Source organism: Pecten maximus, chromosome 18 (assembly GCF_902652985.1).
Source record: "Pecten maximus chromosome 18, xPecMax1.1, whole genome shotgun sequence".
Lineage (NCBI taxonomy): Eukaryota > Metazoa > Mollusca > Bivalvia > Pectinida > Pectinidae > Pecten > Pecten maximus.
In genome coordinates this window covers 4,093,925-4,110,613 of record NC_047032.1, presented here as the reverse complement: position 1 = coordinate 4,110,613, position 16,689 = coordinate 4,093,925, and the positions used below count along the sequence as shown (strand labels likewise).

At 38.1% G+C, this 16,689-nt stretch overlaps 1 protein-coding gene across 2 annotated transcripts in view; it reads left to right on the top strand.

Moving 5' to 3' along the window:
• Nucleotides 1–16,689, top strand: part of LOC117316171 (vacuolar protein sorting-associated protein 13B-like) — a 119,777-nt gene that overhangs the window by 34,378 nt on the left and 68,710 nt on the right. For both annotated transcript variants that reach the window (XM_033870681.1, XM_033870680.1), the window contains exons 20-27: nucleotides 30–138; nucleotides 1,109–1,217; nucleotides 6,981–7,620; nucleotides 8,211–8,348; nucleotides 9,516–9,698; nucleotides 12,094–12,240; nucleotides 13,192–13,454; nucleotides 15,445–15,592. In XM_033870681.1, the coding sequence (XP_033726572.1) occupies nucleotides 30–138; nucleotides 1,109–1,217; nucleotides 6,981–7,620; nucleotides 8,211–8,348; nucleotides 9,516–9,698; nucleotides 12,094–12,240; nucleotides 13,192–13,454; nucleotides 15,445–15,592 (1,737 nt within the window). The remainder of the gene's footprint in view (nucleotides 1–29; nucleotides 139–1,108; nucleotides 1,218–6,980; nucleotides 7,621–8,210; nucleotides 8,349–9,515; nucleotides 9,699–12,093; nucleotides 12,241–13,191; nucleotides 13,455–15,444; nucleotides 15,593–16,689) is intronic.

Sequence of the window (16,689 nt, the reverse complement as noted above, 5' to 3'; positions counted from 1 at the left end):
AACCTATTGATTTAAGTTATTTTTCGTAGGTTGCTGGTCCGATTTTTTGGACCAGAGGATGAACTTGGAACAGTCGGAGATGACTTCACCTACCGTACAGATACCAGCCCTAGAGTGGAACACACTGTTAAAACCTCAGTGAGTTACTGTATAGCCGGTCTTTTTTGTGGGGAGGATATTTTCGCGATTTTGCAGACCATTGTGTGGTTGTAAAAATATGGTCCATGAAATATTAAGGAACGGGAAAATATTATCCACAAAATAGACTGTTGTTAACTGTACCTACATTTGCTGACTTTGTGTCCTCTCCAAAGTTACTTTGACAATTATAATTATTTGTAACGTTATGACATGCTTTATCACATGGATATATACACAATAATTTTTTATAAATGAATCAACATAAATCTTCAAACCTCGTTGAACCATGCTGTTGATCAAACAGGAAAACATTCTACCGATTTTTGAAAAAATATCTGATTTCGATCCTCAATCCTATAGCCAGATTTTGTTGACTTTTCAACTGAAAAATCATGAATTTTTGACGTGCAAAAATAACTGGCTATACACTGTAATTTACGATTACGATGGAGACAGAATGCTGTTTTTGTGCTGTGTAACTTGATAATGTTTACAAGGAATTATATGTATGACTTAATGATCCTTATTGTTGGAAGAATTATATTACCATATAGTTGTACTGCAGGGCATTTTATATATTACACAGTCAATCAGATTTTTATTTGGAAAGAGCTGGTAATTCCGTTTTAAATTAAATCATTACATTGTAAAAAGAGATATATAAATTTGATTGTTTACAATGCAAATATTTTCAATGGTATCATGTAATTTTGAACTTTGAGTAACTTAAAAGTTTGTTAATTACAATGTACACAGTATTAGTTAATTACAATGTATTAGTTAATTACAATGTATTTGTTTGTTACAATGTATTAGCTATTTATAATGTGTTAGATAACAACATTGTATTAGTTAATTACAATGTATTAGTTAATTACATTGTATTAGTTAATTATATTGTATAAGTCTACGACAATGTATCAGATAACTACTAACATTATATTATTTAAACCCATGCCTGGTGTAGGAATGAGAAGACAGACATACAGCTACTCCCCCTGGTGGCAAGTCTGGATATGAAAATAGTTGCTGCACCAGCCATCATGTACACTTCTAAAGATGACAGCCAGTCACCAGTAAGTCTAACTCATACTCCATCACAGACACCAGTAAGTCTAACTCATACCCCATCAGTACAATACATGACAGTCACCAGTAAGTCTAACTCATACCCCATCAGTACAATACATGACAGTCACCAGTAAGTCTAACTCATACCACATCAGTACAATACATGACAGTCACCAGTAAGTCTAACTCATACTCCATCACAGTCACCAGTAAGTCTAACTCATACTCCATCAGTACAATACATGACAGTCACCAGTAAGTCTAACTCATACTCCATCAGTACAATACATGACAGACACCAGTAAGTCTAACTCATACCACATCAGTACAATACATGACAGTCACAAGTAAGTCTAACTCATACTCCATCAGTACAATACATGACAGTCACCAGTAAGTCTAACTCATACTCCATCAGTACAATACATGACAGTCACCAGTAAGTCTAACTCATACTCCATCAGTACAATACATGACAGACACCAGTAAGTCTAACTCATACTCCATCAGTACAATACATGACAGACACCAGTAAGTCCATCTCATACTCCATTAGTACAATACATGACAGTCACCAGTAAGTCTAACTCATACTCCATCACAGACACCAGTAAGTCTAACTCATACCACATCAGTACAATACATGACAGTCACCAGTAAGTCAAACTCATATTCCATCAGTACAATACATGACAGTCACCAGTAAGTTTAACTCATACTCCATCAGTACAATACATGACAGTCACCAGTAAGTCTAACTCATACTCCATCAGTACAATACATGACAGACACCAGTAAGTCTAACTCATACTCCATCAGTACAATACATGACAGACACCAGTAAGTCTAACTCATACTCCATAAGTACAATACATGACAGTCACCAGTAAGTCTAACTCATACTCCATCACAGACACATACATGCCATACCTCCCGGCGTGAGACAAAATCTCCCTTATTTTCAAGTCATTTATTTCCTCCCGGCAGGAGAGCCAAAATTCCCGTATTTTGTAATTACCTCCAGTATTTTTGCCGACGCCATTTTTGTTTACAATTCAGTGTTTTTCTCGCGAGATTTGGCTTAATTTAGCGATCACGTGATCCATCTGTTCACGTGATCACTCAATCAAAATGGCGCCTGTTGGACACGGCTTTCACACGAAGCTCTGGCTAGTGTAATGTTTGCGCTAGAATATCTATCACCATGAAATAAAGGCAAGTCGCTTACAAACAATTTTAACCCCCTTAGCTAACAGACTTGAATTATGGTTTGCTTTCTTTTAGGACCATACTTTGATGATGGTAATTGATACAGAGTCTGGTCAGATGCAAAATCACACGTGTTTTTCATTTACCATGTGTATCGTTGATCAGTGATAGCAAGATGAAATCCGATAATTTCTGTTAGAAAACTATCAAAATTAGCACATCTGTTGGTCGTTACAAAGTGGTCAATCATGGTGTTTACAATGACTGTACACTCCATGACAGGGACAATATACAAAATCTAGAATGATCGTGATAAGATTTACTGCAGTCTCCTAACATTAACATCTTCCGTTCTCATAATTTCATGTATACACTTGCACACTTGGAATATTTTTATATCTAAATGGTCCAACATAAGGTATCCCACAGGACATTTCATGGTGATTTTTACAACTGATGTGTTCCCTCGGAGTGGATCAAGCTTTCTAATTTTAAGAAAATCCAAACTGATAAATGAATAACTTGCTTGTCTTAATCTTTAGCTACATGTAATTATAATATACTCTTTTCAAATGCTGTTATGCAATATGCATAAAGCTGTGAAACTTTTTGTGTTGCATAAAAAAAATCGGAAAAAAATTCATATCATAAGAATCTGAATGTATACTTATTGCATTTTTTACCTTATACAACTTTTTGTTGTTTGCATATACAATATGATTAATATCTAAAATAAATACAAATATTCTTTATCACTTTCAAAATTAGTTAATTGCTAAAAAATTGAGTAAAAATGTCGATATTTATGTCGCGCACAAATCTCCCTTATTTTAGGCAAAATTCCCTTAAAATAATCATCAATCTCCCTTATTGGTCTCCCAAAAATATGGCATGTATGCAGACACCAGTAAGTCTAACTCATACTCCATCACAGACACCAGTAAGTCTAACTCATACTCCATCACAGACACCAGTAAGTCTAACTCATACTCCATCAGTACAATACATGACAGTCACCAGTAAGTCTAACTCATACTCCATCAGTACAATACATGACAGTCACCAGTAAGTCTAACTCATACCACATCAGTACAATACATGACAGACACCAGTAAGTCTAACTCATACTCCATCAGTACAATACATGACAGACACCAGTAAGTCTAACTCATACTCCATCAGTACAATACATGACAGTCACCAGTAAGTCTAACTCATACCACATCAGTACAATACATGACAGACACCAGTAAGTCTAACTCATACTCCATCAGTACAATACATGACCGTCACCAGTAAGTCTAACTCATACTCCATCAGTACAATACATGACAGACACCAGTAAGTCTAACTCATACCACATCAGTACAATACATGACAGTTACCAGTAAGTCCAACTCATACTCCATCACAGACACCAGTAAGTCTAACTCATACTCCATCAGTACAATACATGACAGTCACCAGTAAGTCTAACTCATACCACATCAGTACAATACATGACAGTCACCAGTAAGTCTAACTCATACCACATCAGTACAATACATGACAGTCACCAGTAAGTCTAACTCATACCACATCAGTACAATACATGACCGTCACCAGTAAGTCTAACTCATACCACATCAGTACAATACATGACAGACACCAGTAAGTCTAACTCATACTCCATCAGTACAATACATGACAGACACCAGTAAGTCTAACTTATACTCCATCAGTACAATACATGACAGTCACCAGTAAGTCTAACTCATACTCCATCAGTACAATACATGACAGACACCAGTAAGTCTAACTCATACCACATCAGTACAATACATGACAGACACCAGTAAGTCTAACTCATACTCCATCACAGACACCAGTAAGTCTAACTCATACCCCATCAGTACAATACATGACAGACACCAGTAAGTCTAACTCATACTCCATCAGTACAATACATGACAGACACCAGTAAGTCTAACTCATACCACATCAGTACAATACATGACAGACACCAGTAAGTCTAACTCATACTCCATCAGTACAATACATGACAGTCACCAGTAAGTCTAACTCATACTCCATTAGTACAATACATGACAGTCACCAGTAAGTCTAACTCATACTCCATCAGTACAATACATGACAGTCACCAGTAAGTCTAACTCATACTCCATCAGTACAATACATGACAGACACCAGTAAGTCTAACTCATACCACATCAGTACAATACATCACAGACACCAGTAAGTCTAACTCATACTCCATCAGTACAATACATGACAGTCACCAGTAAGTCTAACTCATACTCCATCACAGTCACCAGTAAGTCTAACTCATACTCCATCAGTACAATACATGACAGTCACCAGTAAGTCTAACTCATACCACATCAGTACAATACATGACAGTCACCAGTAAGTCTAACTCATACTCCATCACAGACACCAGTAAGTCTAACTCATACTCCATCAGTACAATACATGACAGTCACCAGTAAGTCTAACTCATACCACATCAGTACAATACATGACAGTCACCAGTAAGTCTAACTCATACTCCATCAGTACAATACATGACAGTCACCAGTAAGTCTAACTCATACTCCATCAGTACAATACATGACAGTCACCAGTAAGTCTAACTCATACTCCATCAGTACAATACATGACAGTCACCAGTAAGTCTAACTCATACTCCATCAGTACAATACATGATAGACATCAGTAAGTCTAACTCATACCCCATCAGTACAATACATGACAGTCACCAGTAAGTCTAACTCATACTCCATCAGTACAATACATGATAGACATCAGTAAGTCTAACTCATACTCCATCACAGACACCAGTAAGTCTAACTCATACCACATCAGTACAATACATGACAGTCACCAGTAAGTCTAACTCATACTCCATCAGTACAATACATGACAGACACCAGTAAGTCTAACTCATACCACATCAGTACAATACATGACAGTCACCAGTAAGTCTGACTCATACCACATCAGTACAATACATGACAGACACCAGTAAGTCTAACTCATACCACATCAGTACAATACATGACAGTCACCAGTAAGTCTAACTCATACTCCATCAGTACAATACATGACAGTCACCAGTAAGTCTAACTCATACCACATCAGTACAATACATGACAGTCACCAGTAAGTCTAACTCATACTCCATCAGTACAATACATGACAGACACCAGTAAGTCTAACTCATACTCCATCAGTACAATACATGACAGACACCAGTAAGTCGAAGTGCCGATGAGCTTATGCCATTGTTGGGCGTCCGTTGTCCGTCAACATTTGCTTCAAATCGCTACAAGTCAAAATGTCCTGAATAGATTTTAACCAAATTTGGGTCAGAAAGCCCCTTTGGGGACTCGTCCTGAATGATTGAATGGATTTTGATGAATCAGGAGCATTATAGGGCAAAGGAGATCTAATGTTGTATCAATGGAGGGTGTGGGTCCCTTTCGGGCCGGAGACAGGGGACCTAATGGGGGAAATGCTTCAAAAAAAAAATTCTCTAAATTCCTTCTTCTGGAAGAATGACCGAATTTGGTCCGTATTTGATTTAAACCATAGTTGGACGATACAGCGAAAAAGGCAGAAAAATTATTGTAATGTAACTTACAATATTTTTGTTATGATTACTGAAATATCCAGGTGAGTGATGCAGGCCTTCTGGGCCTCTTGTTGAAAGTTGCAGGGAAATTATCATGATGTGGTTGATCAAGAAACATGGCCAAGATTTTGAACACAATTGATCTAAAAAATCAACTCTAAAAACAGTTTTCATAAATATGACACACTTCACCTGTCCTTGATGGAAGTCCAATCAGTTAATCCTGTTAATCCCACCTGACATTCCTAAAAATAACATCATCATCTTCAGTTATCATCCAGGAATGCAAAATTACTGAATTCCTCTTTCCTGCCATTACATACTACCTGCTTTCCTTTATTTCATTCCCTCATTACACCACTTTAAGCAATGAACAGTGGTTTAAATGTTGTTATAGTCGATATGGCAGCAAGATGTATGGTAGGCAAATGGCATGGGAACCCGTTAGAGTTTCCATGCTACATTTTCCCGACATACATCTTGCTGCCATATCGACTATAACAACATTAAAACCACTGTTCAATATATATATTTACATTGTCTTACCATTTTCGTCAACTTTGTTAAAAACTAAACCAACAAAAAAAAATCCCGCCTTTTTTTAATGTCAAATGACCCACTGGGTGTTATAGCCTGAGGCACTGGGTGTTATAGGCGTATGGTGGCAACTGCCTCTTATTATTGTGTCAATGGGGAAATGCAGAGCAAATGTAAATATACCTATATGAATGGCCATGGCATTCCGATTACAGTTATATGTGTCAGTAAAATGACCAAATACCAAATTTACAGACAGAAAACCCTCCAATAAAGTTGTTATCGGGGTGCATCCATCGGTTCCACTTAGATACTCTTATTTTCTCTTTATCACCTAACTGGACAGGGTTGCCATCAGCAATATTGTAAATTTTTTTTGCTATTTCAGATTTTAGTATGTGGACACACCATTGAACTCAATGCCTCTAGTGACATAGATGTCTTTATCAGCACCAATCAAATCCATCTTATGGAACGCTGGATCAGCCAATCAAAAGCATTGTTACTGCCAACAAAGGTTCAAAGGTCAGATGAAGAAATAGACCAGGTGGAAGAGACCAAATTAGATCACATGACTTCTGACAGTGGCATTGGGAGTGAGTGTTCAGCCTTGACCTTTAAGAAAGCTGTTCCTCCCGTTCCCACTCATCATATGACAACCTTAGTTCAGAGTCCAAAGTTCATGACCCCGTTTGACCTCCTGTTAACTGCAGGTCGTATTTCTTGCACCATGTACACACACAAGATTCTGGAGGAGGATTTCCATGGCAGTAAAGACAAAGGGGATTCAGAGAAATGCCAGCAATCTGAGAGAAACAGACCTTCGTACTCATTTTTGAATATTCATGACATGAAGTCGGAGACCGAGAAGGTGATTAAGTCCGGCAGCTGTGTGATTCAGCCATTTTTGTACCTGTACTTTTCCCAGCCCCATACTGTACTGAAGTGTCAGCCTGAGGAACAGACGTTTGAAATGTCCTGCTATGATGTCCTCATCAAGGGGCCGGGGACAACTTTCATTGAAGTAGGTATGTATCATCAGATAGCGCCAGTCATGCTTCAAGGTATGTTAATTAGTGAAAGTTGGTATGTATATATATAACTTCAGTATGAGTAGCTACAGATCAAGTTCGAGTTTCAGGGTTTTGGGTCAAGGTCAAGGTCGCTGTTACTATTTTTGGCGAGGGCTGGTATATACGTAGGGGACATGTAGTACCCAGCACGCTTGTTGCAGAATTGAGTTTTATATCCATACAAATGGTTTCATATCTTCCAACAAAAACTGTTCAGTATCTCCTCTGAAAAGATCCAGTTTGTCATGAATTTAAATACTAACAGTGTTTGCATTAATGTGCCCCTAGCTAGGGCACTTAAGATAAGGTCAATCAGATCACAATTATACTGATACAGCCACAGAAATACAATAATGGTTAATGTGAAGTCAGAATTCTCACTGTATGACATATTGTTCATAATAATTGTTAGGTTATGTCCTGATTAATCATCATTATGAATTGTTAAATGATCATTCTTGGTGGGAGTAACACTAATACATGTATTGATACAATGTCTAACAATTGAACACTCACTGTAGCTGGGTTCTATTTGCTTGTTCCAGATGATAAGAAGATTATTCCCGACTGTTCAGACTACCAACTGTACTGGATAGAGACTCGGTCGGGGAAGCCCCACCCTAAAACTGGGATTCCCCCCAGCCTGTACACCCTCAGAGTTAATAACTTCCTCAAGGACACAGGTTAGTGTACTCAAGGACATGTGTTAGTGTACTCAAGGACACAGGTTAGTATACTCAAGGACACAGGTTAGTGTACTCACACGGGTTAGTGTACTCAAGGACACAGGTTAGTGTACTCAAGGACACAGGTTAGTGTACTCAAGGACACAGGTTAGTGTACTCAAGGACACAGGTTAGTGTACTCAAGGACACAGGTTAGTGTACTCAAGGACACAGGTTAGTGTACTCAAGGACACAGGTTAGTGTACTCAAGGGCATGTGTAAGTCTACTCAAGGACACATTTTATCCTATGTCATCTGTTGTCCTACTTGGTTTTCGTGAGATAACTCTGAATGATTCCATCATTACAATGATTGACTATATCCTAAGGTAAGTAAGTTATTATCTAAAATGATAATCCATGAACGTTTGTAATTATAATGACATCAGTCCGACGTACAAGGTCGTGATATTTTTCAGTCTGTCTCACTTTCTGACATCAGTCCGACGTACCAGGTCGCAACCTTTGTCAGTGCCTCACATTCTGACATCAGTCCGACCTACAGGGTCGTGACCTTTGTCAGTCTGTCTCACTTTCTGACATCAGTCCGACGTACCAGGTCGCGACCTTTGTCAGTCTGTCTCACTTTCTGACATCAGTCCTACGTACAAGGTCGCGACCTTTGTCAGTGCCTCACATTCTGACATCAGTCTGACGTACAGGGTTGTGACCTTTGTCAGTCTGTGTCACTTTCTGACATCAGTTCTACGTACAAGGTCGTGACCTTTTTCAGTGTCTCACATTCTGACATCAGTCTGATGTACAAAGTCGTGACCTTTGTCAGTCTGCCTCACATTCTGACATCAGTCCTACGTACAAGGTCGTGACCTTTGTCAGTCTGCCTTACATTCTGACATCAGTCCTACGTACAAGGTCGTGACCTTTGTCAGTCTGCCTCACATTCTGACATCAGTCCTACATACAAGGTCGTGACCTTTGTCAGTCTGCCTCACATTCTGACAGCAGTCTGACGTTCAAGGTCGCGACCTTGTCAGTGCCTCACATTCTGACATCAGTCTGACGTACAAGGTCGCGACCTTGTCAGTGCCTCACATTCTGACATCAATCCGACGTACAAGGTCGTGACCTTTGCCTCACAATCCATGTTTCTTACTGTCGTTGTCAGCATGCGTCAACTTGAAGGTGGAGCGACCTTTGAAGGTGAATCTGAGTGAGGAAAAACTTGGACAGCTAGAACAGTTCATCACTGACTTGATTCCAACAAACAAAACACAAGATCAGGAGACAGAGGCTCAGGACAAAACACCTAAGTCCAAACTCCAAGGTCGACAACTAGACCTCATTCAGGGTAAGATAAATCAATTTTAGTGGTTTCAATAATTAATTGTATCTCAGTATTTTAAATATCATGCCTTGGAGCCACAATTTACATAACTTTAACCGATGACAATTATAAACTAGGCATATTACTTATAGATGTACTGTGTTGTTTTATCAATCTGAAGTAAGTGTTATTAAATTGTGTGCAGTGAGCAAGCCTTCCTGCGTGAGGACACAATATTGTTCAGGGGTTGATCAACCCTGGCAATCACTATGGTAGTTATATATATATATCATATATCAATGGCAAAGCTATAGGTATATATTATATATCAATGGCAAAGCTATAGGTATATATATATATTATATATCAATGGCAAAGCTATAGGTATATATATATATATTGATAATGCTAGGGGAATAAAATATCTGTATAACAAAAAAAAAAGGGGGGGTATCAGTGTTTATATATAATAATTCAACTTTAAAAGGCAAATGGGATAAGTCTTCCTTCAAAGTCTACTCCCTGTATCAAGTTATATTATAGGTGAGACCGAGAGGGTCTTGTGTAGTCTTTCTTCCGTGTGAATAAAGGTATGTTTATCAAAGTCTCTTGGTCTAGGTTGGTAGGTATATTTATCAGTCTCTTGGTCTAGGTTAGTAGGTATATTTATCAAAGTCTCTTGGTCTAGGTTAGTAGGTATATTTATCAAAGTCTCTTGGTCTAGGTTGGTAGGTATATTTATCAGTCTCTTGGTCTAGGTTAGTAGGTATATTTACCAAAGTCTCTTTGTCTAGGTTAGTAGGTATATTTATCAAAGTCTCTTGGTCTAGGTTAGTAGGTATATTTATCAAAGTCTCTTGGTCTAGGTTAGTAGGTATATTTATCAAAGTCTCTTGGTCTAGGTTAGTAGGTATGTTTATCAAAGTCTCTTGGTCTAGGTTAGTAGGTATGTTTATCAAAGTCTCTTGGTCTAGGTTAGTAGGTATATTTATCAAAGTCTCTTGGTCTAGGTTAGTAGGTATATTTATCAAAGTCTCTTGGTCTAGGTTAGTAGGTATATTTATCAAAGTCTCTTGGTCTAGGTTAGTAGGTGTCCCTGGGGGCAGGAATGGCTGGTTCATTGTGTCTCAGTGTTGTCTCTGTGTTGTGTCTTTGTGTTGTCTCTGTGTTGTCTCCCTGTTGTGTCTGTGTGTTGTGTCTGTTTCGTGTCTCTGTGTTGTCTCTGTGTTGTCTGGGTTGCTTCTGTGACACATGTATCTCTATTTTGAGTCTGTGTTGTCTCCATGTTGTGTCTCTGTGTTGTCTCTCTGTGTTGTCTATCTGTGTTGTCTCCATGTTGTGTCTCCGTGTTGTGTCTCCATGTTGTGTCTCCGTGTTGTGTCTCCTTGTTGTGTCTCTGTGTTGTGTCTCCGTGTTGTGTCCCCGTGTTGTGTCTCTGTGTTGTGTCTCTGTGTTGTGTCTCCTTGTTGTGTCTCTGTGTTGTCTCTGTGTTATCTCTGTGTTGTGTCTCCATGTTGTGTCTCCGTGTTGTGTCTCCATGTTGTGTCTCCGTGTTGTGTCTGTGTTGTGTCTCCGTGTTGTGTCTCTGTGTTGTGTCTCCATGTTGTGTCTCTGTGTTGTCTGTGTTGTGTCTCTGTGTTGTGTCTCCTTGTGTCTCTGTGTTGTGTCTCCATGTTGTCTCTGTGTTGTGTCTCTGTGTTGTGTCTCCGTGTTGTGTCCCCGTGTTGTGTCTCTGTGTTGTGTCTCTGTGTTGTGTCTCCTTGTTGTGTCTCTGTGTTGTCTCTGTGTTATCTCTGTGTTGTGTCTCCATGTTGTGTCTCCGTGTTGTGTCTCCATGTTGTGTCTCCGTGTTGTGTCTGTGTTGTGTCTCCGTGTTGTGTCTCTGTGTTGTGTCTCCATGTTGTGTCTCTGTGTTGTCTGTGTTGTGTCTCTGTGTTGTGTCTCCTTGTGTCTCTGTGTTGTGTCTCTATGTTGTCTCTGTGTTGTGTCTCTGTGTTGTGTCTCTGTGTTGTGTCTCCTTGTGTCTCTGTGTTGTGTCTCTGTGTGTTGTCTCTGTGTGTTGTGTCTCCGTGTTGTGTCTTTGTGTTGTGTCTCCTTGTGTTTCTGTGTTGTGTCTCCGTGTTGTGTCTCCGTGTTGTGTCTCCATGTTGTGTCCCCTTGTTGTGTCTCTGTGTTGTGTCTCCGTGTTGTGTCTCTGTGTTGTATAATCTGATCAGTGCTGGGGATGGTTAGGTTGTGCAGTGCTAAGAGTTTGATTCCCAGATCATGATAACATGCTTTAAGTTGATATTGTTTCGTAATTGTTGGATATAAATCAAGTTGTGAACAGTTTTCGTATAATAACTACTTTTTAATAATTTCATCTTGTTTAAAGTGGTTTTGTCCAGCTTGATATTTTGTTTCCCTTCATGTGTTTCAGTGGGGCTGTCTAAGCTGGAAAGGTTACAACTACAGACAGACCAGATAGTAATCACCATGGAAACTGGATCAGATTTCTGTAATTCTGGAATAACAGGCTTTGTAGATGGAGTGAGGCTGGAGATAGGTCTGGACCAGCTCAATACAGGTAACTAGCTAACTACATGTAAATATAGGTAAATATCACAGGTAATCTTCTATATAAACACATAATATTGTAGGTAAATATCACAGGTAATCTACTAAACACATAATATTGTAGGTAAATATCACAGGTAATCTATTATATAAACACATAATATTGTAGGTAAATATCACAGGTAATCTACTAAACACATGATATTGTAGGTAGATATCACAGGTAATCTACTAAACACATGATATTGTAGGTAAATATCACAGGTAATCTACGATATACACCCATAATATTGTAGGTAAATATCACAGGTAATCTACTAAACACATAATATTGTAGGTAAATATTACAGGTAATCTACTAAACACATGATATTGTAGGTAAATATCACAGGTAATCTATTATATAAACACATAATGTTGTAGATAAATATCACAGGTAATCTACTATATAAACACATAATATTGTAGGTAAATATCACAGGTAATCTACTAAACACATGATATTGTAGGTAAATATCACAGGTAATCTACTATATAAACACATGATATTGTAGGTAAATATCACAGGTAATCTACTAAACACATGATATTGTAGGTAAATATCAAAGGTAATCTACTAAACACATGATTTTGTAGGTAAATATCACAGGTAATCAACTAAACACATAATATTGTAGGTAAATATCACAGGTAATCTACTAAACACATGATATTGTAGGTAAATATCAAAGGTAATCTACTAAACACATAATATTGTAGGTAAATATCTAACATAATATTGTAGGTAAATATCACAGGTAATCTGCTATATAAACACATAATATTGTAGGTAAATATCACAGGTAATCTACTAAACACATAATATTGTTCCTCTATCTGATCCTGTGTCATGCATAAAAAGAAATTATAATTTTCAAAAATATCCATCTGAATATAATTTGAAATAAATGTTTGGTTTCAGGATGTCTGGAGAGTGTGGAAGCGTATTTACAGCTGAAGGATTTAAAAGTGAAGACTGTTTATAAGAAACACTCACGCACACTCCTCCACCCGTGTAGTGTCACGGTTGACATGGTCCTAGAATGGTACAAAAACTCTAATGGGTTATCACGGATCCCCGCACTTTCTGCCACCATAACGACAGGTCTCGTGTCCGCTGTCATTGGACAGGAACATTTCCTGTGTTTTACAAGTCTTCAGAAACAGTTGGAGAGGATGTTAGAGGTAGGATGGATGTTTATTGTGTTTATATCAAAATTAATTAATTTATGACAACAAAAGTAATCAAACACAATTAAATGAAATTAGTGTAATTAATCTGACTGTATATAATAGTTAGCCGAGTTAATGTAATTAATCTGACTGGATTAAACATTCATCCTAGGTGATGTAATTAATCTGACTTGATATAAAAGTTAATCGATGTAACCGAGGTGATGTAATTAATCTGACTGTATGTAATAGTTAGCCAATCAAGTTAATGTAATAAATCTGACTAGATATTATAAAGTTAGCCGAGTTAATGTAATTAATCTGACTGGATATAATGTCAGAAGGATGAGACGAGGTGATGTAATAAATCTGACTGGATATGAAAATTAACCAAGGTGATGTAATAAATCTGACTGGATATGAAAATTAACCGAGGTGATGTAATAAATCTGACTGGATATGAAAATTAACCAAGGTGATGTAATTAATCTGACTGGATATACATGTAAAAGTTAACCGAGGTGATGTAATAAATCTGACTGGATATGAAAATTAATCAAGGTGATGTAATAAATCTGACTAGATATAACATTCATCCTAGGTGATGTAATTAATCTGACTTGATATGAAAATTAACCGAGATAACTGAGGTGATGTAATTAATCTGACTTGATATGAAAACTAACCTAGGTGGAATAAATAGACAGTATTATTATAATCATAAAAGTAAAGCTAGGCGGACCATCATTGTTTATACCATCAGTTAAACGTTGGAGTAAATGTATTCCTGTAAACATGATAGTCTGTTCCTGTAAACATGATAGTCTGTTCCTGTAAACATGATAGTCTGTTCCTGTAAACATGATAGTCTGTTCCTGTAAACATTAAAGTCTGTTCCTGTAAACATTATAGTCTGTTCCTGTAAACATAATGGTCCGTTCCTGTAAACATGATAGTCTGTTCCTGTAAACATGATAGTCTGTTCCTGTAAACATGATAGTCTGTTCCTGTAAACATGATAGTCTGTTCCTGTAAACATGATAGTCTGTTCCTGTAAACATTATAGTCTGTTCCTGTAAACATAATGGTCCGTTCCTGTAAACATTATAGTCTGTTCCTGTAAATATTAAAGTCTGTTCCTGTAAACATTATAGTCTGTTCCTGTAAACATTATAGTCTGTTCCTGTAAATATTATAGTCTGTTCCTGTAAACATAATGGTCTGATCCTGTAAACATTATAGTCTGTTCCTGTAAACATAATGGTCTGTTCCTGTAAACATTATAGTCTGTTCCTGTAAACATTATAGTCTGTTCCTGTAAACATAATGGTCTGTTCCTGTAAACATGGTAGTCTGTTCCTGTAAATATTATAGTCCGTTCCTGTAAACATTATAGTCTGTTCCTGTAAACATGATAGTCTGTTCCTGTAAATATTATAGTCTGTTCCTGTAAACATTATAGTCTGTTCCTGTAAACATTATAGTCTGTTCCTGTAAACATAATGGTCTGTTCCTGTAAACATGGTAGTCTGTTCCTGTAAATATTATAGTCCGTTCCTGTAAACATTATAGTCTATTACTGTAAACATGATAGTCTGTTCCTGTAAATATTATAGTCTGTTCCTGTAAACATTATAGTCTGTTTCTGTAAACATAATAGTCTGTTCCTGTAAACATTATAGTCTGTTTCTGTAAACATAATAGTCTGTTTCTGTAAACATAATAGTCTGTTCCTGTAAACATGATAGTCTGTTCCTGTAAACATTATAGTCTGTTTCTGTAAACATAATAGTCTGTTTCTGTAAACATAATAGTCTGTTCCTGTAAACATTATAGTCTGTTCCTGTAAACATTATAGTCTGTTTCTGTAAACATAATAGTCTGTTCCTGTAAACATAATAGTCTGTTCCTGTAAACATTATAGTCTGTTCCTGTAAACATAAAAGTCTATTCTTGTAAATAGTATATGGCTTTAATGGTGTGCATTCTACTATTTGTCCAGAAAAAAAGAAAACCTAAAGGAAAGATTCCGTCAAAAACTGGGTCAACGAGACAGAAGGATGAAATGACAGAAAAGGAAGAGGAACTGATTTTAGAGCAAACAACAGATGATCTGAGGTCGGGACAGTTTCAGTATGTCCAAAATCTAGGTTTGTATGTCCGTTCACATACCTGTTACAATATTTGGCCCTGCCCCCCGTGACTCTAGCTAATGCCCAGGCTCTACATTCCGTTCATTTGATACGTTATCTGCCCCACCACACCGTGACTAGAGCTATTCCATTTATCTGTTACGATGTCTGCCCCAACACACTGTGACTAGAACTATTCCGTTCATCTGTTACGATATCTACCCCACCACCCCCTGACTAGAGCTATTCCGTTCATCTGTTACGATATCTGCCCCAACACACCGTGACTGTAGCTATTCCATTCATCTGTTACGATATCTACCCCAACACCCCGTGACTAGAGCTATTGCGTTCATCTGTTACGATGTCTGCCCCAACACATCGTGACTAGAGCTATTCCGTTCATCTGTTACGATATCTGCCCCAACACACCGCGACTGTAGCCATTCCGTTCATCTGTTACGATATCTGCCCCAACACACCGTGACTGTAGCTATTCCATTTATCTGTTACGATATCTGCCCCAACACACCGTGACTAGAGCTATTCCTTTTATCTGTTACGATATCTGCCCCAACACACCGTGACTAGAGCTATTCCATTCATCTGTTACGATATCTACCCCAACACACCGTGACTAGAGCTATACTGTTCATCTGTTACGATATCTACCCCACCACCCCCTGACTAGAGCCGTTTATCTGTTACGATATCTACCCCACCACCCCCTGACTAGAGCCGTTTATCTGTTACGATATCTACCCCACCACCCCCTGACTAGAGCCGTTTATCTGTTACGATATCTACCCCACCACCCCCTGACTAGAGCCGTTTATCTGTTACGATATCTACCCCACCACCCCCTGACTAGAGCCGTTTATCTGTTACGATATCTGCCCCACCACCCCCTGACTAGAGCTATTCTGTTTATCTGTTACGATATCTACCCCAACACCCCCTGACTAGAGCAGTTTATCTGTTACGATATCTGCCCCACCACCCCCTGACTAGAGCCGTTTATCTGTTACGATATCTGCCCCACCACCCCCTGACTAGAGCCGTTTATCTGTTACGATATCTGCCCCAACACCCCCTGACTAGAGCCGTTTATCTGT